Consider the following 22,647-nt stretch of genomic DNA (forward strand, 5'->3'; position numbering starts at 1 on the left):
CAGCTTCGGCTTTCAGCGAAGCTCGACTTCGGCTCGACTGAGCCGCTCGGCCACGTTCGGGAGCTGTACGGGCTATTGTGAAAAGCCCGTACAACACCCCTTTGGTTCTACTGAACCGAAGGGGTCCTGGGGCCGAAGCTAGCCGAAGGATGGGCCGAAGCTACGGCTAGATCCTTCGGCAGCTTCGTGAATAGACCCCAATGTTTACTATCTATGTAAAAAGTATTTAACAGTTTTAAGAATATCCACTAGAGGGAGTAAGAACACTAAAGAACATGGAAAACACAAATACAAATAAAATGTACATGTCACCTAAATATGATCAGTGCACGGATCCTAATTTTTAGGCAAAATGTAAATCCTATTAATACTTGTATTTTCCATGTGCATTCAGTTACTTGTTCCCTCTAGTGGACATTCTGGAAAGTACACAGATCCTCATATTTAGGCGAAATGTAAATCTTATTTCTACTTGTATTTTCCGTGTGCATTAGGATTCTTACTCCCTCTAGTGGACATTCTTTAAACTGTTAAAACATTTTTTTACATTAACAGGTCTATTCACTGAAGGGTGAAGAGTTTGGAGAAGGCAGGAGAAGTGATCAATCTAGGACAACATAGCTAAACTGGAAAGTGAGCTGAATTGGAGAATTTTTCCAAATCAGCTATTTTTGCCTAGATTGTTCACTTCTCCTGCCTTCTCCAGACCCTTCACCCTTTAGTGAATAGACCTGTATATACTGAATGTTAGATTTTAATATGTTTTTATCTATATTTTTTCGATATTCATTATGCCTAATTTTTGTATCTTCTGTAGCCCTGATAAAGGGATATTGCTAAGCCTATGAAATGTGCTGGTTGCCTTTAGTTTTTCTGTTGTCGTTTGCGGAACCAATAAAACACCACTTTGAACACAAAGAATGTTCATTTGGCGCCCTCGTTGGTTGACATATAGTACTGTGAAAAGGTTTTAGGCAGTTGTGAAAAAATGCTGTAAAGTAAGAATTCTTTCAGAAATAAAAGTGTTAATTGTTTATTTTTATCAATTAACAAAATGGAAAGTAAATGAACAGAAGAGAAATCCAAATCAAATCAATATTTGGTGGCCAAAATAATATGCCCACACAGGATAGGGTTCTACCCCCACAGGTTTAGCAGTGAAGTAACAAACCCACCGTTGGGACAAACACACACCTACAGCCAGGGGGAATAGTAACAAGGAGGGGTAACAGGCCTGCAGATATATGGCAGGCCTCAGGATACAAGGAAAGTGGTCAGGTACAAGCCGGGTCGTTAACAGGAGGGCAGCGCGGTACAGGAACAGGATTCAAGGAGAGTGGTCGGGTAACAAGCCGGGTCGGTGACAGGAGGGCAGCGCGGTACAGGAACAGGATTCAAGGAGAGTAGAGCGCAGGGAGGGGGGGGGGGGGGTAAATAACATGCATAAAATACATGAAATACACATAAAGTCTTATGAGAAGATTGTTGTTGAAATAAATGGTCAGATGAAAGGGTCTCTTTAAAGAGGACCTAAACTGTGTAAGCTGTGCCTGAGAAAATGCACTTTGAGGGCAAAGCACCATCCACCATTATTGCTTGTAGACTCCAAACAATAATTACATGCAGTATCCCATAGCAATGTAGCAGATTTTTGCAGTTTAATGTAGGCATATTCATTTTTTTTTTTAATGGTTGCTAATGGTCATTTCATTTGCTATTTTCCTTATTACAAAATACCTTCAAATGTTGTTTTTCCATGGCTTGAGGCAGAAGGTATACATTTTAACAGTAAACCACAGCAGTGTGTAGTAAATAAGATCATTTTGTAATAGTATATTCAAGGTTTTAAACAGTGCCAGTGTAGGGCATTTTTTCATGCTAACTAGATGTAACAGCTGCATAAACTAATCTTCACTAAGGCTTCATGCCAGGTATCACTGCTTATGGAATCCAAAGCACATTTCCATGTAATCTTTCACAAATTGGTGATAGTTAACATTAAATCCTTTAATAACATACATTGATGTTAGGAGCTGATTGTCTGACACACATCACAGTTTCCACATGTATAGCTATTTTTAAAGTCAGCAAATAAAAGTCTGTTGTTTTACTACGTTCATCATTGAAAAGAAAGAAGTGTTAAGATGTACTTCCCAAGCAGATCAATACCTTAAGAATAAGTGTTCATTTGTGTAAATATAAAAACTTAATGTATGCTGATCTCTGCGCTTGGTTGATTCTACTAACAGAATGCTAGGAGTCAAAAAAATGATGAATTCTATACTTTTAGTGGCGTGTGGGAAGTCTTTTGTATATTAAAACTCTCTGTAGCTGTAAACATCCAATATGACCTCTGTTATCTGCAAACAAGAATCATGCACATCCAAAGTGATGCCGATGTGCTCTGTTTGATAATGCTCTGTATACACAATGCTTAGACTATCTTTATATTTGTAAACATATGATGATTATTACCCAAACTGGCTGATGCATCATAAGTCCCTGGGCTGCACCATAACAAGCCAGACACTCGGTGAACTGTGGCAACCATCCACTTCCCACTAATTGGCCTAGCCCGATGTAAATACCAGATGGCGGAAACCAAACTGCTCATTCTTCCTTAAAATAATTGAGGCTCAGGCATTCATGGAATGGTTCAGTTTGCTGTAACTATAGCTCTCGGTGGAGAGGCCTACCTAGGCTCAAGAGGAGGTAGAGAAATAGGTGATATTTTACAAAACAAGTGATGTTCTTCTTTCCTTCCGCAATCTAGCGCTAGGTTTCTGAGTGGTCATTTGCCAAGCACTAGTACTGTCACATGGAAGGGGGGAGAGACCTTAGTTCTGTGTAAGCTCCAACCAGAGTAATGGGAAGCTTATATGGGTTGGTTTTTTTAAGGAGAACTATGGGGTCAGTGTTTTTCCCCATAGTTCTCCTTAGGGTAACGGGAGGACACTAGTTTGTGTCGGCTCGCGGCAGCCGGAGCGGATCCCGACCTGGACGTCGGGATCCGCCCAGCTGCGTGAGTGACAGCTGGCTCTGCCTATCTAGAGGCAGAGCCAGCTGTACCCGCCCCCTCCCCCGTCCGTTCTGCCAGTCAGTGCTGGCAGATCGGAGCGGGGAGAGGGGAATCCAGCCCCTCCCCCTGTCACGGCAGAGAGCCGTGACAGGATCGAGAGGTGAGCGTACCCGTTATTTGTTCGCTCCCCTCCCGATCTACTGAGCCGACCTGTGACAGTCTCATTGTCACAGGTCGGCTAGAACTATGAGGTGAGTGGAAATCACTCATTTATAGTTCTCCTTTAAACTAAAGAAGGTGAATAAAAAGTAATAGCAGCGCGTATGACGGCGTTAACGTGAACATGTTCAAACAGCGTTCCTTACCTCCCTTATGTGCACAACAAAGGCAGAAAACAAGACTGTCATGTGTCATTTGGGAGCACACTAGTGCAGGAGCCCACCACTTGATGTCTTGCACTGGATTTGCATAAGAGGGAACACTGTCTAGGAAGTATACTTGACTGTCTTCAAAGGAGTGACCTTTTTCCTTTAGGTGTAGGTACACTGCCGAATCCTGACCAGAGGGTTTGGCTCTTCTATGCTGTGCCATACGCTGGTGTAGCTGCTGTTTTGTTTCGTCAACATACAGAGCACTCCTCACTGCACTGGACTGCATACACAATGTTGTTCTTCTTGTGTTTTGGCGTTCGGTCTTTTGGGTGAACTCGTTTAGATGTGAGATGTGAAAGAGGCCATGTATGTAAAAATGGAGAAGCCAAGCTTGAATAGAGGTGGGGGGGAGGGGGGGAGACATCTATTGTCTGGCACAAACAATGCTGTTTTAACACCTCTCTGGGCAGGTTATTTAACCTGGATGAAAATGTAAACATATATATATACCCAATGGCTATTGTTCTAAATTTGTTTCACCATGACAGCGAATTGTGCATTGCAAGGCCATGCACTAAAAGTGGGCTGCTAATTTTAAAACTGTAAACACAGAGGGCTAAAGTTCTAATTCTTGGTAACCTTGAGTTGTTGAAATAAGAGGTTTTGAGGAGCAAACCAATGCACATCTAATACTGTTTGTTAAACTGACACCAGCTGAGGCTCATGATACAAGAGAAAAGCATTTTAATTTAAACTTGACATTTAAAAAAAAATGTTTTTTGTCGGGCTGCTAATGTTGCATACAAAGAAAGGTATTTTGAAGAAAAAAAGCAAAGTATGTGCGACCAATGTACCGTGTTGTTGTTGTTGTAAGTCCCAGAAACTATTCTCTGGGATTCTGTAACAGTATGTACTGCATTAATGGATTCCACAAAGCTGTAAATGAAAGGATTTGTGTCGTTCCCATGCTGCTCTAGAAGCCGCATAAAATGGACCTCGCTACTTCTGGACACATTATCCCTTTTTTTTTTTTTAAATAACATGTTGTGGACTTTCCTCGTCATTTTATTGCACGTGGCTGCTGTAGATATTTCTGCCTATTTCTTGTAGCACACAGAAAGCAGTATGCAAAACAATTAGGAAAACATACCTTGAGGTTGGAACAAAGGTTATTACGTGTCGCAGCTGTATAATAAAAGGTTTTTGTTCTCACAGACTATCCTGTAAAACATCTGACCCATTTTCAGGTTTTACAAGAGGAGATCTAATACTGGAAAATATGCGTAAAAATGTATAACATTGAAGTGCATTAACTAGTTTCACTTAACATTTGTTTCCTCCAGGATGGCTGTATTCTATAGCACCTGCTGCAAGAAGTCTGCAGACGTTAACACATAACTTTTTATCTTTGGCAATACTGCCACCTATTGTTCGATGAGGACATCTTCATTGTGTAAAAGGTGTAAATTAGCCATACCACACCATTTTTCTGTTATTTTGGAATATAAGGCATACAAATCAGCCATGACCTCATAGCTCCGAATTAAAAACTGAAAAATGAAAGTCCATCTCCTCCCAAGTATTTGAATTTCTTATGGTTGCTGTCACGAAAAGCACAGGTTACGTTCTAATTTGGGAATGGGTTTGGAATTGTGTCTAACATGAGTTTGAGGCAATCCCAATCCGTTTATGGACCCAACAAACGAATTCAAAATTTTGCAGCCAAGTAAATACAATGCAGTTCCCAACCCTTGACCTGGCCTGGAATGGCCAATAATGTGTCCATTGGTATTTGCCAGCCCCTTCTATAAAAGGCTGGTCCCCAGTCATAATCTGTGCAAGGAGAAATAGATTACATACAGTGCTGTACAGTGCTACACCGCTACATTGCTGTGGATTGTAGTGTGGAGGGCTACATATTATTTTCTATATTTTTCTATTTGAGAATTGCTATGCTATACAGCCAGAGCTTGGGGAGGAGGAAGTCAAGTGGCTGACAAAGCTTTTTTTCTTCTTCCTCCTCTCAGGTGCAGAACAGCCAGCTGTCTGCAACTGCTGCTAATGTGTCCTTGCTTCCTTCTCCTCCCCTTTTCCCACCGTATCCTCACCATCTGGCATGGAGGAGTGGGTGAAATTATTTATTCACAAAATTACTTGCTACAGCATAATCTTGGTGTGCAAGATTTCCTTGTTTCAGATATTGAGGATGAGGAGGATAGCATCAGGACCACAGAGGGAGGGAACATCAGGCAGTGTTGTTCCTGCCGCTGGTGCTTACTACCACGTAGGCTTCAGCGATGGAGGGGATGAATGATAAGGTGGGAGAACATATGTGGGGGCCACCAATTGGAGAGAAGGTAGAACAGCAGTAAATAAGAATTTGGTCGAGAGGAACGGACTGCTTGCAGAGGACTTCGGGAGAACAGCTATCCAATTCCATCTGGCAGCACTGCCCCACAGGTAAAGGCCAGTACTATACCCAGGGCCGATCCACAGAGCTCTGCATTGTCAGCCTTTTGTAATGTATCTGCTGACAACACCATTGTGGTCTGTAGCCTCTGCCTGCAGCATCAGCCATGGTAAAAGTACCAGCTATTTGCATACCACACACATGAGAATATACATTGATCTGTACCACAAATCTCAGGTGGAGCAGCACCTCATTCAAGCATCTCCTGCTGCATACAGCAAAATATCTGTCACCTATAGTGACAGAGAAGTCTCACTAGGGGTGTTTGAGGCTTAGGATACACCAGGTCAAAGGGACTGCTTGCAGAGGGGAAGAACAGTTTCCACTTCGGGAGAACAGCTATCCAATTCCATCTGGCAGCACTGCCCCACAGGTAAAGGCCAGTACTATACCCAGGGCCGATCCACAGAGCTCTGCATTGTCAGCCTTTTGTAATGTATCTGCTGACAACACCATTGTGGTCTGTAGCCTCTGCCTGCAGCATCAGCCATGGTAAAAGTACCAGCTATTTGCATACCACACACATGAGAATATACATTGATCTGTACCACAAATCTCAGGTGGAGCAGCACCTCATTCAAGCATCTCCTGCTGCATACAGCAAAATATCTGTCACCTATAGTGACAGAGAAGTCTCACTAGGGGTGTTTGAGGCTTAGGATACACCAGGTCAAGCAGAGAAGAGGGTTATCATAGGTCCACACACGCAAGCTTGCACCATATCAAAAGTCTCCTACCGCACCGTCTCCAGCAGCATCTTTTACCAGACAAGTGTCTCTTCAGTGACTGGGAAGGATGCATAATGGGGCACACCGGCGAAGCAGTCACCTGTACCCCCTCCACCTCACTGGCGTGATCCTCCAACTCCTCGGAACCAACAGTCCCCCTCAAGCGCCCCAGGGCCTATGCAACATCTAGAGCCTATGCAACGTCCCAAGCAAAATGCTGCCATGTTGTTTTGCAGCTTGTATGCCTGGCGGACAAGAGCCACACTTGCTGGCTGCCATTCTGCAGGAAAAATTCTCACACATACCTTGTCTGGCACATGTCCTTTTGCCTGATGGTGCATTGGTTCCAGGTTAAGTAACCTGGCTTCCAGGAGGGCCTGCATCAAGCTAGAAGAGTTTGTGGTCATTTTAGTTAATCATATCCTGCCAGCTTTTAACCTGACAAATGCAGCGCCAACACAAGCTGCCTGCAAACTGCCAGCTTAGTGACACCCCCATGTGCTGGAACATGCTGCAGAGGCTGCTACAGGAGCAGCGGGCCATCAATGGTTACCAGTGCGACTATTGTAAGGACAGGCTCTAGAGAGTTAGGGTTCTTTTTACCATGTCAGTGGCTCATCGTTCAGGACGTGTGCAGCATCTTCATACCTTTTGAATAGGCAACCAGAATGGTGAGCCGCAATGAGATGGAGATTAGTAATATGATCCCTTTTGTGTTTTCCCTGGAGCAGACAATTTGTTGCGTGAGAAGCACAGCAGCATAGGAAGAGGACTTCTGCTTACTCAGGGCCAGCAGGATCCTTTGCCTACTGCCTCTTTCCCTATGAGGTAGATAAACAATACAGGGAGGAGGAGGGTTGGGGTGCTGGTGATGAGGAGGAAATATGGGCAAGGTTTCAGAGTGATGATTCACCCTCCCAGATCCCTACGATGTGATGTAGAGAGTGCTGTAGAACCCTCTTCCAGCAGGCCTAAACATGGAGATTTTCAGCCAGACTGATGATGTCAGTGACCATAAGAATGACAATTACTCTGTTTTGGAGTAAGCAGCCATATGACAGAAGCAGTCTTTATTTCCCTCAAAAAGTAGAACAATGCTTCCAGCAACAAATGAGAATTGCTTTTCCTCAGCTCAATAACAAAGTCCCTTTCTCTTCAGCATAGTACCAAAACAATGTCTCACCGACTAATGGCTTGTTCCTGCAGGAGGGGAATAATGGTCCTTTCTGTTTAATTTACTCAGTGGATCTGTGCTTTTTGCACCTCTCCTGCTGCTCCTTGAATATTACTCAAGTCATCAGATGCCAGCTCTGGCATGAACTGAAGTACTGACCTCTACCAAGAATGCTGCCTCTGCACAGTGTTAAAGGCATTTAAAGTCAGCTCCAGGGAGACAGCAGGATATACTGGTGACTTTGTCCTTTGGGCGCATTCCAGTCTCTTCCTACTTCTCTCAGCTGTTCATGTAAAACATACTTGCAACTAGTGAGCCATGTGATCAACCCCAATACTTGGGGCTTATACTCAGGTGCAGAAGTCAAGATACACTTCTGCTTGGAGATGCTCAAAGCCAGCTGTACATTTCCAAGGTCTACACTTTACAGCAAATCTCGTCTTGTCCATTATTTAAAGTTTGTTTCAAGGTCTTTTTTGGGGTTAGATTTGTAAGTCATTGATGTGGAATGTCACCCAAAGTTTTGTTTCCTATTTAGCCTTCACCAACAGGTTTTTACTGCTGTGAAGTCCCTGTTGGGTTTATCCTACCTCATTAACAGTGCTGCTGTGGCAAGCATGTTTCAGCTGCGTATACACAAATTATAATCCTATGAAAAATCCACTTCATGTAGGTGTTAATGACAATGTCACTATATGTACATAGACTATAAGAATGTACAGTAATCCCTTGGTTTACAAGTAACTTGGTTTGCGAGTGTTTTGCAAGACGAGCAAACATTTCTGAAAAATGTTGCCTTGATATACAAGCGATGTCTTGCGATACCAGCAGGTTGTAGAAAAGCACCACCCGAATAAGGCTGTAGCAGTGCGAGCGATGAATCTGTTTAACGACAATGCATTGTCACATTTGCGCGAAATCCTCAAAAGGAGGCAACACCAAGTGTCATTGGATAGTTTCCATGTTAAGGTTTCACTACATGAAAAAGATTCCATTGAGCCAAGAGATAGCAATGATCGTGTTAGTGATAGTGAAAGTCGTCCTACACAATAATCCTCCTCTCTCGTTTCCCTCACACCAGCCACAAAGGTACCGGTAATTGGTTTATTTTTCTTTATATTTTGTATTATATTACAGTACTGTAATTATTTTTATATGAATATTTTTGGGTTGTGGAACAAATCATCTGAATTTCCATTATTTCCTACGGGGAAATTCGCTTTGATATACAAGCGCTTTGGATTACAAGCATGCCTCCAGAACAAATTATGCTCGTAAACCAACGTATTACTGTACATTAAAGAGAGTGAGAATTCCAGCTCAAAGCTTGGCCCTGGATGGCTTTAGAGGCAAGGGAATACAACAGTAAAATCTAGCAGAGGATCAAACCTTCCCCCTCTTTACCTAAATAGAGATGAGCAAATTTGCCTAAAGCTTGATCATAATTTGCAAACTTTGCTGTGAACCCCAATAAAATATAGGTGGGTTGCAAAGCTTGTTATTCAATTCCAGCCATTTGTATGGCTAATAAGCAAGCTATTGTCAAACAAAAAGGAAGGGAAGCCAGGCACTACCACGAGGAACATGTACCTTTCACCCTCATCTTTAGTGAAGTTGCCATTTAATAAATCTGCTGGAGGTTACCCCAAGTACCCATAGTAATGAATTGGGACATGACACATGTGCAAGATAAGGAGGAGTCAGTTTGGACTTTGTCAGAGGAAAGATCTCTGTATTAGGGAGGAATGTAAGCTCTATCATAAATGTATTTAAAGGACAATCTCACTCAGTCCCCTTTCAAACCTAATTGTTCTACTTTGAACCGCATCTACTAAACACACAAAAAGAACCGTGCTTGCGGTGCCATTGCTTGTTTACGGCACCCCAAACGCAGGTGTGCAAACTTGTTTTTCCTGCATATTTGTGTACATTAAAACATGCACAAATGCTCAGGAAAAAAACACGGGACGTCTGTAGCAGAATTTGCCACATGCGCTACTTTTCCGCATTTGTCTCCTGTGCGGCACACATTAAAATGGAGATGCAAAGCAATCGCGCAAGGGGGGGAAGGCACGAACGTGACGTGCGGTTCTGGTACGCCTAGGTGTGGACGGGATGTAAAGATAAAGTTGCCCTTTAAGGAGAGGGTTTTATTTATCAAGTGGCGCATCTGGCAAAGAAAATGCCATGCAAAGCAGCTTGAAACACAGTCAAAATACGTATGTCATAGCGGTTTTATGTACCAAAAGATGTGGAATTTTGTTTACCCAGTACTGTGACCAAAGCACTCCTACCAAAAAGCAAAGCTAGGGCCCAAACTCCTTGCAAGTTGGAATACACCCGAGTAAAACAGCATGCTCTAATACCCTTAGCCTGTGATTGGACCATTAAAAACCAATAGCTTTTCCATTGCTCACACCAGGCCCTGCCCAGCAGGAGAAATTTCCCGCTGGGCCAAGCTTCAGTATCTTGCTAGTAGGACTCTCCAATGCTGATATTACCTTCAAAGTTACATTTATACACCATACATTATGGTGTGTAAATGTATTCTTCTCTCTGCTCATTTTTAGTTATTCATTTTTCTAGTGTGTCCTCTTTCCAATCAATTGAGACCATATAATTTTTGTTCTGTATGGACTGATGCTTTCGCTGTATTGGTCATAAAGTATTACAAATAATTTGCCCAGTCTGGACCCATATGATGTGTCTAACTCATTATTCTTAATATGTTGCTTTAATACTTTTGTTCATTACTGTAATAATATGGCTATTACTCTTATTATGGCAGTACATGGTAAGGAAGGTGTTACAGTGCAGACCAATTGAGCCCTTAATTTCTGCTGTCAATGCTCCGTTCCGTACTGCGCGAATCACACAGAGCGCCATATCAGTTGCCTTCTCATCATAACCACATACAGGAAGTGCCCCGCATTTCACACGGCAGAAGCACTGGTGGATGGGGTGGAGCCGAGTCCCGGCTCAGCGTCCTGTTGCTACGACCAGGTGCTGTGTGAGAAGTTAACGGCTGGGACAGCAATGCAAATCCTTCTCACTCACATGCCTGCTGTTTGTACATTTATTTTGAATGCTTAAGGGGGGTGGGGAAGGTTCTTCTTTATCTCACACTTGTATGTTCATATAAATGATGGCATGGGGCAATACTTTGTCATTCTGAGCCTGATGAAGGGAAGCCTGCGCAGCCCCTAAAGCACTTGATTTTGTATAATGGTTTTGTGTCACTAAATGGACTAATTCCACATTATATTGGGGTGCTGGTGACATTCCTGACCTTTTATGTATTCTAAAGTAGGCACTGCTCCAAGCTCACTCCTGTAATGGAGTACAATAGGATTAGTGGAGACATCAGTGAGGTACAAACTTCTACTTCCACATCCTTTTCATCATCCACATAAGGGCACTAACCATATCCTGCACAGGATGTCATCACATACAGTTTGTCCAGCCCCCCCCCCACACCCTCATTTCCACATGCTATTCCACTTGTGGTGTGTCCACATTGCTCCCGCTCACAGAAACAGCCCTTCTCCTGTTCTTGAAGAGGTTCATCAAATGGATGATCAAGATGGCTAGATCACACACCAGCCGAGGACTCTCAGCCAGCCCTTAGATCCCCCGTTATGCAGTCTGAACCAGCGGCAGGCTCACAATGGGGGCATAAGACACTAACCAGAGTGCAGGGAGGAAGCTGCAGCAGGGCCTGTATGTGTTTAAAGGATATCAGAGAAAACATGGCACAGGTTAAAGGGATAGCAACAACCTAGAGAATCTCCAAGCAGAGGTATAATAGAGGCAGACTTCACAATTATTGTTAAACAGGACACAGTTCAAATGAGTCTTTGTTTCATGCGCTTTGGGTGAGCATATCCCTAAAGCCAGATTAAGGGACAGGGTCCAACCAGTGCAGATACACTATTAAAAGGCGCAGAATGCAGAGCCTGAGGTTACATTACAGGCCAGACCTGCATCATCCATCCAGCAGGGTCCAGTCCACAAAGCAGATGTGGGGCAGTAATCCCAAAGCTTTGAATGCTGCAGTGGCCAGACAAGAGAGAGATTGAAGAATCATAGGAAATAAAAGGTAATAGGTAACATTACATACACTAAGAATCCATTGAATGAGCAGCAGCAACACCTCATTTGGTATTTAACAGCATGCCACTAAATTGCAGATACATTTAGGTTACTACACAAGACATACAGCTGCATTTCAGCCATTTGCACCAAGGCACTGCCGGTTTAAAAAGCAATACATAAATAATGGAGTGACTAGCTGTAAAGTGTTATCACCATATTAACAATTTCTAAAAGGTAGATTGTGTTTATGCAATCTCTTAAAACATTTGGGCTAAAAGGGTAAATAATCCCAATGCTGACAAAGTGTTTTTTGTTTACAACTGCCTAGTCAAAAATACTAAGAGTTCTTGCTTTCTCTACAAGATACAAAAGGGAGAAGCAACCTACTTGAGTTATTGCTCATCTAGGAGAACCTTAACCCCTTTGTGACAGATGTACACTGTATGTCCAGTCTCAAAGTGCCTATTATGACTGGCCACATACACTATATGTGACAAGTTATTTAGGGCTCTGCAAGGCTGGTAACCGCTGATTCTCAATGAATGCATTCATTAATGAAAAAGTTAAGTTTTTGTAAAAGCTTTTCATTAATGAAAGAATGAAGCTGTTAAATACGGGAGCGCTAAACAGCAATCCCGTATTTGACAGCAGAAAATAGCAGAGTGCTCACCTCTCTATTAGTTTTGACTGCTAGATAGCCGGATGTTGATACATTTCAAGCAGAGATACAATGCATCGCTTTACCTGAAATGTATCACTTCTGATAGTCTAGGCAAGAACAGAATCCTTAGTGAGATCTGAAATCTGACATGCTGTCAGGATCAGTCCAAGGTTATTAGCTGTTCCTAAGTTTGGAGCAGCCTAATAGCCAAAACATTTAACAAAAAAGTTGATTTATCAAGCAGTCATAGTGACTGCTTCATATAAACTTGACAAAATTAGACTTTTTTTTGTTACAAAGTGTAACATTTTTTTTAAAGTAAAACAAAACTTAGGAAAATAAAAGATGATATTTATTATAATTTTTTTTATACTATAATGATAAAGTAAAATAAATAAAAACTATTTTTTTTTTATAATAAGATTAGGTACACAGGTTTGACACTCATGAAGACTAGAGCAGTGTTTTTCAACCTTTTTTGTGCAAAGGCACACTTTTTTCATGAAAAAAATCACGAGGCACACCATTAGAAAATGTTAAAAAAATTTACCTCTGTGCCTATATATAAAGTAATTCTCTTGAATAGGAATCAAATAAACACAAAGAAATTATTTTATAATTGTTTTTTTTTATTTCTGTTCAATCCATGACTTAACTTCACACAAATACGTTTTAAATTCAAACTGTAGCACTGACGTAGCCCTGGTTAAAGTAGGGTTCAGTGGGGGTCTCACTAGTCTTGGTTAAACCCCACAGAGCCCTGGTGAGACCCTACCAAGCCCTGCTTTAAAAGTCATGCAACAGGCCAACGATTAGGTTACAAAAGGTGGTACCAGTGTCCTAAAAAACTAAGCGACTGCATGTATGCACTTACACCAGGCAAATAGTATTAAAAATGCTTTGGTATAATAGTGCTTTTTCTGGGGCAGGTTGCCTTAGTTTTAGCACCAGTTAAAAACATTGGTGAAACCGAACACTAACAAACTTAACGGTACGATTGGACCCATCAGCTTCAGTGCTAGGCGTATTGCTTTACAAAGCTTATACATCACTAGCCTTGTGGACATTTACTTCTCCCCCATCAAGCATGCTTGCATATGCACACAGCAGCCATCAATGTGACAGCCAAAGACAGTCCAAGCAAGCAACTAACCCCTATAGCATTAACCTATAGATCACCACAATTAGATTGTTTCAGACTTGTTAGGAGTTATCTCAAAAAACCTTGCGATCTGTGCCAATGTGACTGATGTAAACCTGTGAAGGTGTGGTATTTATGGTCATAAAACCATTAAACCATTGTAAATGTACTATGTTACACACATTTTCGTTTAATAGGAAAAAAAATTGGCATCTTATATCTACAGAAAAACTAGTCACCATCAAAAAAATATTGTTCTGCTTTACGAATGAATGGTACGCAACCTCTAGACATGATGCTGTTTGCACATTGAGGGCCTATGTCGACAGGCTTTTGGTTCTCCTTGACCAGAAGTTTTGTTTTCCCATACAAGTCTATGGAAATGCAAAACCTGAAGCAGGTCTTAAATGGTCTTTAGTTGAAACACAGGCCCTAATGTAAGTGACTAAATCCCTGTCACACAGTTCTGAAGAACCCCCACACCAGAGAATTTTAGGGAATGTTACAATCCTAATTATCTGCTCTTGCCAAACATTGTAAGAAAAAACCAGAGACATCACTCAAGTCAAACTTTTATTTAGTTGTTCAGATGTTCATTTCTTGGACTTGAAATATTCTTCAATGACATCCTTGGCCTGAGACTCCTTGCCATAGTCCTGCAAGAACGAGTTAAAATAAAATTAGAGCAGAAAAATAAAATAAAATGAACAGGAAAATCATACTACAAGACCTGTAGCCATTTTCAGGGACCTTGAAAACCATAGAGTGGTCTCATGGCTCGTATAATGGCCTTGCTCTCGCCACTATAACAGACAGCTGTAAAACTATTGTGTAGATTTGCAGCAGAAATAAATGGCATAAAAGGAATAAGGAAATCTGTACAGAGAATAGGCTGAAATGGCTAACCTCAAGTATGCTTTGGGGGGGCACCCCACAAACACATTGTAAGGCCAGCAACACATTTCACATTGAGGGGAATTTGGCAGAACTGGAGCGGACAAAATCTGGAGCAGATGTGCAGGACAACCAATCAGCATCCACCTATCATTTTCAAAACTGAACTGAAGAGAAGCCGATTGGCTGCCATAGGCAACTGCTCAAAATTTTGTCTGCTCCAGTTTTGATGAATTCCCCCCATTGTCTTTTATTGATGCATGTTCATTGCAGAAAATGGAAGGTAATAAGGAATCTGAAGCACCACTTAAAAGTAAAATCATGAAAACATGCAGAGCTTATTAGGATCAAGATATTTTAACCAGCTAATCAAATCCTACATGTAAATTTAATATTACATTCACGGCCGGCAGATGTTCACTAGGCAGATGTTCACTAGGCAGATGTTCACTAGGCAGATGTTCACTAGGCAGATGTTCACTAGGCAGATGTTCACTAGGCAGATGTTCACTAGGCAGATGTTCACTAGGCAGATGTTCACTAGGCAGATGTTCACTAGGCAGATGTTCACTAGGCAGATGTTCACTAGGCAGATGTTCACTAGGCAGATGTTCACTAGGCAGATGTTCACTAGGCAGATGTTCACTAGGCAGATGTTCACTAGGCAGATGTTCACTAGGCAGATGTTCACATACTTAGCAAGCGCTCTCCTGTAAGCTTGTTTAAGAGCTCAATATGAAGAGTATTTGTGACCGATCCCACTCCCCCCATTCTGTTTATACAAGGCCAAAGGCAATGTAAAACTCAAGGTTTCAAAGTTAAAAATTGTATGAAGTAAACTGACCAAACCACAACTTGTCTGCTCCTTCCCCAAACACATTTGAACATGACCCAGCAGCCTCTACAAAAAGCCAATATGACAGACTGCATGACTGGGACATGCTGCCACAAATAGATTTACAAACCTTAGCAAGGTAGGCTGCCATGATGTACAAGAAAGCAGAACCCAGCTAGGTGGCACGTGCTTTTCATGTCATGAGAACAGATCGCGTGGCAGGCTAATCACCTGATGACCAGTGTGGCTTCTGTAAGCTATTTTCAGACACTATACCAATGACAACCTGTTCTGCCAGGAAAGTGCCCAACACTGCTGCCTGCAGAAGGTCCGTTTAGCGGTTTCCAGAATGTCATACTAGACCAGTGGTGGCGAACCTTGGCACTCCAGCTGTTTTGGAATTACAAGTCCCATGAGGCATTGCAAGGCTCTGAAGGCCACAGACATAACTCCCGGAGACAGATGCATGTTGGGATTTGTAGTTTTGGCACAGCTGGAGTGCCAAGGTTCCCCACCACTGTACTAGATACTATAACATGGTATTTTAGGCTACAAGACACTGTGCCCAACAACTTACCTTGACAACAACGCAACTGCAACCAACAACTTTGCGGGGTTTTCCTTCCCTGTCGATTTTGCAGAGGCCGAAGCCTTTTCAGCACGTTTTCTATAGAGGGAGCCAAATTGTCATTATGTACAGCACAAGCTAAAGTTATCCCTGTTCATACATTCTACTTCAGGCACAAGACTGAGGCTGTAAAACTCATGCCAAGGTTACTTTGTACTAGATCTTATATCATATATCTGCACTTCTAAACCTTGAAACCAACTTTACTACATAGAAAACTACCTCAGTTAACCTGGTTAACAGTAACTGGCAACCATTGTGCAGTTTGCATTGCTGATCCCAAGTTAAGCCTCAGAACACAGATTAGCCAATATTTAAAAACACAAGATTTGCCATTCTCTACAGTCTACACGGATTCAAAGCAGACAAACATAAGCTGTTGGAGCAAATACTAGCCCAGATATACTACAGAGGCTTTGAAAAGGGTCTCCAAAAGCTAAAGCTGCAGCCAACAATTATTTTCATTATCTGTTAGCCGATAAAAAAAAAAAATATTAGACATTTTAATTAGTTACGTGGATTTACAATGCGAATTATAAAACTAACCCAAAAATAAAAAATAAAAACCTTTTATAAAAAAAATTATCTTTTTTTATTTTACTGTTTTGTTCAGAGCAATAACCAGCCTGCTATTTGTTATTTCAAATTGCAATAGCTGGCTATTGCACCCGCCCACTGCCAATCAGCAGAGGAGGGACCTGAAGGAGAAAGTTCTCTATCAGGTCCTCTGCTGATTGACAGCAGGCGGGTGCAATAGCCAGCCTGCTATTGCATTTTAAAATATCCAATTAGCAGGCTGGGAGAGCAGCAGGGATTGCAAGAGAGATCACTGCAGTCGGCACCAGCAGGGAGGCGAACAGAGCAGCGACAACCATTTGAAAAGCAACTAATCTACAATGAGAATCGTTGCAAACTATTCTCTATTGATCATCGCTTAGTTGTTGTAGCCCTACCAAAAGCACAGGTGCCTAATCCTGGCTGGCCTCACTGGTGCACAAGTGTCAGTTGGCAGCATTGACTGGGGGTTACGTCATGTTTACCTGCCCTGTGATATGCAACCAAGGTCTTTTGGACTCCCATGCCTATGAAGCATAGCTGAAGTCAGCCAAGAGACCAAAAAGATATGGAGGGACAAACAAGATGGTACTTGTACGCCAGAAGCCATGCCACTATTTCTCCAAGAGTCACAAATACTTCAGGAAATGTATGCAAAAGCTTAACACCCACTGAGTAATCTAGGGGGGAAAAAAAAAACTCCTTACCTTGATGAGATTGATCTGATGCTCAGCACAAAGCGCTTCAACCAGCTTCACATACATTGGTTCATCACAGTTGGAAGCCAGGACACAAAGATGGGCTTGGCGTCTAGAAAAGAGCACACAACTGAGTATTCTAATAGCTAGACATACACACTGAATTTCTCAAGTCTTACTACAATGCTTGTCAGTTCTGTTTACTCACTCATTGAGAGAGTGAAGGGGTATCCGACTTATATTGAAATCATCACTCAAGCACTGCATAACCTGACGTAATAAAAGCTACTACAAACAAACTTGATATAATTCCCATGTGAAACAATCCGCCACGTGTCTGTAGACAACTAGAGAAATGACAGGTGAAGTTCCCACACCATACCAGGCTTGTTACAAAATATGTCCAGGTAATCTAGCACCAGTAACAATTTTAAAGAGAACCATCAGCAAAAATCTTCCCATAAGATATGTACAATTTGTTTTATTTAGCTCCTTTGTCTAGACCTCTAGAAGGCCCAAGACTTGTTGCTGGGCTCCATATTGGGCCCTATGGACAGGTTCACACCATTTCCAGGACCAAGATCTGGTACGGAAAACGGTGTGAACCGGCCCCCAGTTACAGACCAGACAAAATGAGACCTGCAATATTTTTCGTCTGAAACGGACTGATCTGGTGTGAACAGAGGCCTGAAATACCATAGGGATGCATTTTGGGTCCGGAAATGATCTGGATGTGGTGTGAATGGGCCCTAAAAGGTCCGAGTCTCATGTTACTAGTATGCAATGCTGCTGCAATGATCAGTTCCGAATACCTAATCGAGATGTTAGCTCCGGAGGTATATATAATTGTAAATGCCAATTAAAGCAGTATACGCTGCAGATCATTTCCCATCTTAAATGTATACCATAAAGAGCCCTGAATGGACTTCTGAAAAACAAAAAATCAACACTGTTCAGCACACTACATAAAATGTTACAGCAACAAGACCTAAAATAGGGCACCTAAACATGGCCATACACAGATCTTTTGTTCAGCCTGCAGATTCCTCCAACCAATGCAGATTGACTACTGTTCCCTGCTGGCTATTGTATTCTGACAGCAGGTGACTTCAGCTGTCAGTACAGCCAATTGGCTAGAGTCATGTTTGCTGCCAATATTTCAGCCGACTTGAGCCAAGAGGGACACCCAAACATAGAATGTGAGCCAACTAAGAAGGAAATGGATGAAATTTGATTGGTATACGTGGCCAGCTTTACACTCATATCAATCTAATTCAACACAAATGTAGACTTACTTGTCAAGAGCCTTGGCAGCTTCGCGAATGCCACGAGCCAGGCCGTCATGAATAAGTGCGGTCTTCAGCACTTCTTGGAGAGCGGTGTTAATATCCATTACACCTCCAGCAGAAATGCTGCAAGAAAAGCCAACAAACTTAGTATTGTTCTTTAATTATTCTCCCTCCACAAAAATCCATGAAGCTACAGTTATGTCAGATAGGGTGTATCACTCATAGTGAGTGAAGGGGTATCCGACTTAATAGTAACATCATTCATATACTGTAGCAGGATTGTTTTAACAGCTGTAAAATAATCCTAATTAAAAGAGAACTATGGGGTCAGGGCTTCTCCCCATAGTTCTCTTAAGGGTAACGGGAGGACACAAGCTAGCGTCCTCCCGTCACCCACAGCTCAGTATACCGCGAGCTACAGCTCGCGGTATACTGAGACGCCGGAACGGATCCCGACAATTGTCTGGATCCACCCAGCTGCGTGAGTGACAGCTGGCTCTCCCTATCTAGAGGCAGAGCCAGCTGTACCCGCCCCCTCCCATTCCGCCAGTCAGCGCTGGCGGATTGGAGCGGGGAATCCAGTCCCTCCCCTATCACGGCAGAGAGCCGTGACAGGATCGAGAAGTGAACGAACGCCGGTATGTGTTCGCTCACTTCTCGATCTACTGAGCCGACCTGTGACAGTCTCATTGTCACAGGTCGGCTTGAACTATGAGGTGAGTGAAAATCACTCATCTCATAGTTCTCCTTTAAGATCTTGTTTACACAATCTCTAGACCGGTTCTGCACACACACATACATGCGCTCTTTTAAAATTTGCTTTGCACTCATTCTGGTGCATTAAAAGCATACTGCTGCACTACCTTTAAAGCGCTGGAATTGAATGCAATGGTGTGAATATTGGAATTGTGTAACCATTTGTGGTGCACCGCTCTGGAGATGGTGTGAACAAGCCCTAAAGAACTACAGGAAAAATATTCAAATTCCACATAAGGGTTTCAGTCCAAGGACGTGTATGCCACTCCATGGAGCCCTTTGTTTTATTGGGTGCAGATAGCATTGCGTTTGCTATACAAGAGGCGAGATCATCCTCTTGCACAGCAGCTGCACCATCCGCCTTTCCTTCACGTTCCAGTCACAGAATGCTTTAAAGAAAAACGCCGGGTAAAACCGTTAACTCCTGCACTGGAGCTACGGCCACACTGCTCATTTTAGTCTAGGTGTTATAGTTACTAACCCCAACTGCTTCTCCAGTCACTGAAGCCTATCTGCTCCTCCTCTGCACAGATGGAACGTTCCCCAGCGTCCTCACGTCTGTACACTTCCAACGTGATGACACAAGGATTGTTAGACCACTGCAGAGGGGGGAGAGCAGTTCTAAGGACCAGTCTACGAACAAGACCACTCCAAGACTGGAATAATCAGGGGATTGTAATTTTTTGGTTATAGCACCTAGACCGTTAACTCGTGCAGTGCTGGGGCAGCCCTACCGAAAGGGTTATTACAATTGTCCCCTGAGCTCTTCAAATTTTATTAATAGTTAAAAGAACACAAAGCATACTGTGATTGGGCAAGAGAGAAGGGGCAGGCCAAACAGTGCAACAGATGCTGCGTAAATACACGAGCTCCAGGAAGTGGCATACACCTCCCTTAACAGATTTGGAAAACTGGGAGTTCTCCTTCAGGTATGGGCTGCAACTAAGGTCTCGTTCACACCTAGGCATATTGCATATGCGCGTCTGTCGTGACGTTTTTTTAACCGCAATTCGCAGTAAAAAGGTTGCGCGACCGTCGCGCGTTTCCGAAGGCTACTTGGCTGTATCCCAATGGAAACGCGCAACAAAAACGGCCCAAAGTAGTACCTGTACCTTTTCAGGCGTGGGCCATTTTGTGGCACGTTAGGGACGGGCGGAAATACGCCAAGGTGGGAACGAGACCATTGAATACAATGGAATTTATATTTTTGAGCGTTTTGTAGAGCGTTTGTCGAGCGTAGAACGCACTACAAAACGTTCAGGTGTGAACGGAGGGCTAAGAAACTGTAGCTAGCACAACTTTTTACTATTCTCCACTTAACTGAACATAACTAGTAGCCAAATTCAATACAGATTAGCCTTCACAGCTGACATACACTAATGACTATATACCATAGGCCTGCTGCCCCTCTGTCAATCAATGCTCACATTTACTCAGATCATTGAGTGTGTCAAGCATTGGACAAGACAGATGATACATAACACTGACACCTGCTGCCGTCAATGTTTATATGTAGTAAGATTAGAAGAAGACATGTAACCAGCATTGGACAGGAAACATGTAGGTACAATAGGGTGAAATTACTTATATACTGCCACAATGCTTCAAATAACTTGTAACACACTAACCCATGGCAACCAATCAGCTATTCTATTCATTTCGTATAATAGAAAATGATAGAGAAACTGATTGGTTGCTGCTCCAGTTTTGATAACTTTCCCTCAATAGGTCTATACAATAGAGCAGCACGGTACATGCACAGGAGTCACACCACTATAACCCCGATCCCAAGGGCCCTCACTCACCCTTCCTCGGCCATCCTTGATGTCTAATGGATGTTCGGCGTTACTCCGCTGCAATACAGACACAAACGAGAAGCGTTAGCAATGTCCATCACTCCGCCGCTGCTCCCGGGCTCAGGGAGGACGGGATGTCAGAGATTTCCAACAGATTGGAACTTGCACTGTGCTTCCCTTGCCCGCCATCACTTACCCAACCTACTCAACAGCATGAAGGAAAGAGAAAGAGGCGTGCTGACGTCACTTATTTATAGTTCGCCTTCCGTCGCTCCGCCTTTTCTTACGTGAGGGCAAAAGGAAGTTCTGCGTGCTGCGTAACGTGAGCTTTCCGCCATGTTTGTTGAGGGCTGAAGGGTAGCTGTCCCGATTGTTAGGATTTCATTTAAATTTCTTGTTTTCTTGTACATTTCTTGGAACGTATGGTAAAGACAGTAGTTGAGGCTGCTAATGCGAAAGTCCATCTGAAAAGATTAGTTGCTTGCTAACATGCTGATTTAACAACTGGCCATACAATGGGAGATGTACATACGATTGTTTATACGAAAAGTCTCAGAACATTTAATAATTACTTTAAATACTTTTTGAATTTTTAAAAAAAATTGATTTTTAATATTTGATTTTAGAAGACTTTTCCATCCTGCTCCTTTGATTTTCTTTTTGTCACTGCAGTCAGCAACAATCATCAATTTGACCTTGTTATCCATTACAAAATCAAATGTTACGAAAACAATTTTTTTTTAAAGACGAACTCAAGGAAAAATGTTTTATTAACCCCTGTAGTGGGTCTACCCCCACACTGCAAGGGTTGACTGCTTGTTTTTTCTAGTGACTAAATAAAAAGGTAATACCCGATCCTCTGATCCAGTGTTCTGTCGAGAATTTCGACCCAGTCAAACTTGCCAACCTCACCACCACACACACCGGGATTAACGAGCAAACGGATTTATTGACAAAGTATTAATTTCTAATTGTGACCGTTGATAATATACAATCCATGGCACTAATTGATGGATGGCATTGTATTCACATTCACAATTAATACTGTAAACAATGCATAATAATGTAAATGCTTACAATGTTAATTGTGAATGTGCATAAAATGCCATCCATAATTTACTGCCATGGATAGCATATTATTAACGGTCACAATTAACAATTGGAAATAATATTTTGTTTATAAATCCCTATTTCTTCGTTAATGCCGTCTGTATGCAAGCGCAGATGGTGAGGTCGGCAAATTCGACTGGGTCAGCATTCTCTACAGAACACCGGCTTGCTCTTAGAGTGGTCCTTCCAGCCTTGCCCACCCTCTGCTACAGCGGTCTTAGGTCCCTGAGTCATCAAATTTTATACACTGTATATAGGATGCGAGGACGCTAAGGGACATACCATCGCTGCAGCGTAGGAGGAGACAGGCTACAGGCAGCGCTGTCACAGCCGGCTGGCTCTGAAGTTCAGGTGAGTATAACTTTTTGTTATTTTAGTCCCTAGATAAAAATTAGCAGTTAACCCTTTCACTGTGGGGGGTAGCCCG

At 42.5% G+C, this 22,647-nt stretch overlaps 1 protein-coding gene across 1 annotated transcript; it reads right to left on the reverse strand.

The window, feature by feature from the left end:
- Positions 1-14,218: 14,218 nt before the first annotated feature.
- On the reverse strand, positions 14,219-21,343 carry LOC108796222 (40S ribosomal protein S12-like). The gene is made up of 6 exons (XM_018567678.1): positions 21,307-21,343; positions 21,120-21,167; positions 18,565-18,681; positions 17,279-17,381; positions 15,966-16,043; positions 14,219-14,315 (listed from the first exon to the last, which is right to left on the reverse strand). Exons 2-6 carry the CDS (start codon positions 21,131-21,133, stop codon positions 14,253-14,255), a joined length of 375 nt encoding a protein of 124 aa, XP_018423180.1. The 5' UTR covers positions 21,134-21,167; positions 21,307-21,343; the 3' UTR covers positions 14,219-14,252.
- Between the last annotated feature and the right edge of the window lie 1,304 nt (positions 21,344-22,647).

This window comes from Nanorana parkeri, unplaced genomic scaffold (assembly GCF_000935625.1).
Source record: "Nanorana parkeri isolate BGI_ZX_2015 unplaced genomic scaffold, ASM93562v1 scaffold1082, whole genome shotgun sequence".
In the NCBI taxonomy this organism is placed as follows: domain Eukaryota; kingdom Metazoa; phylum Chordata; class Amphibia; order Anura; family Dicroglossidae; genus Nanorana; species Nanorana parkeri.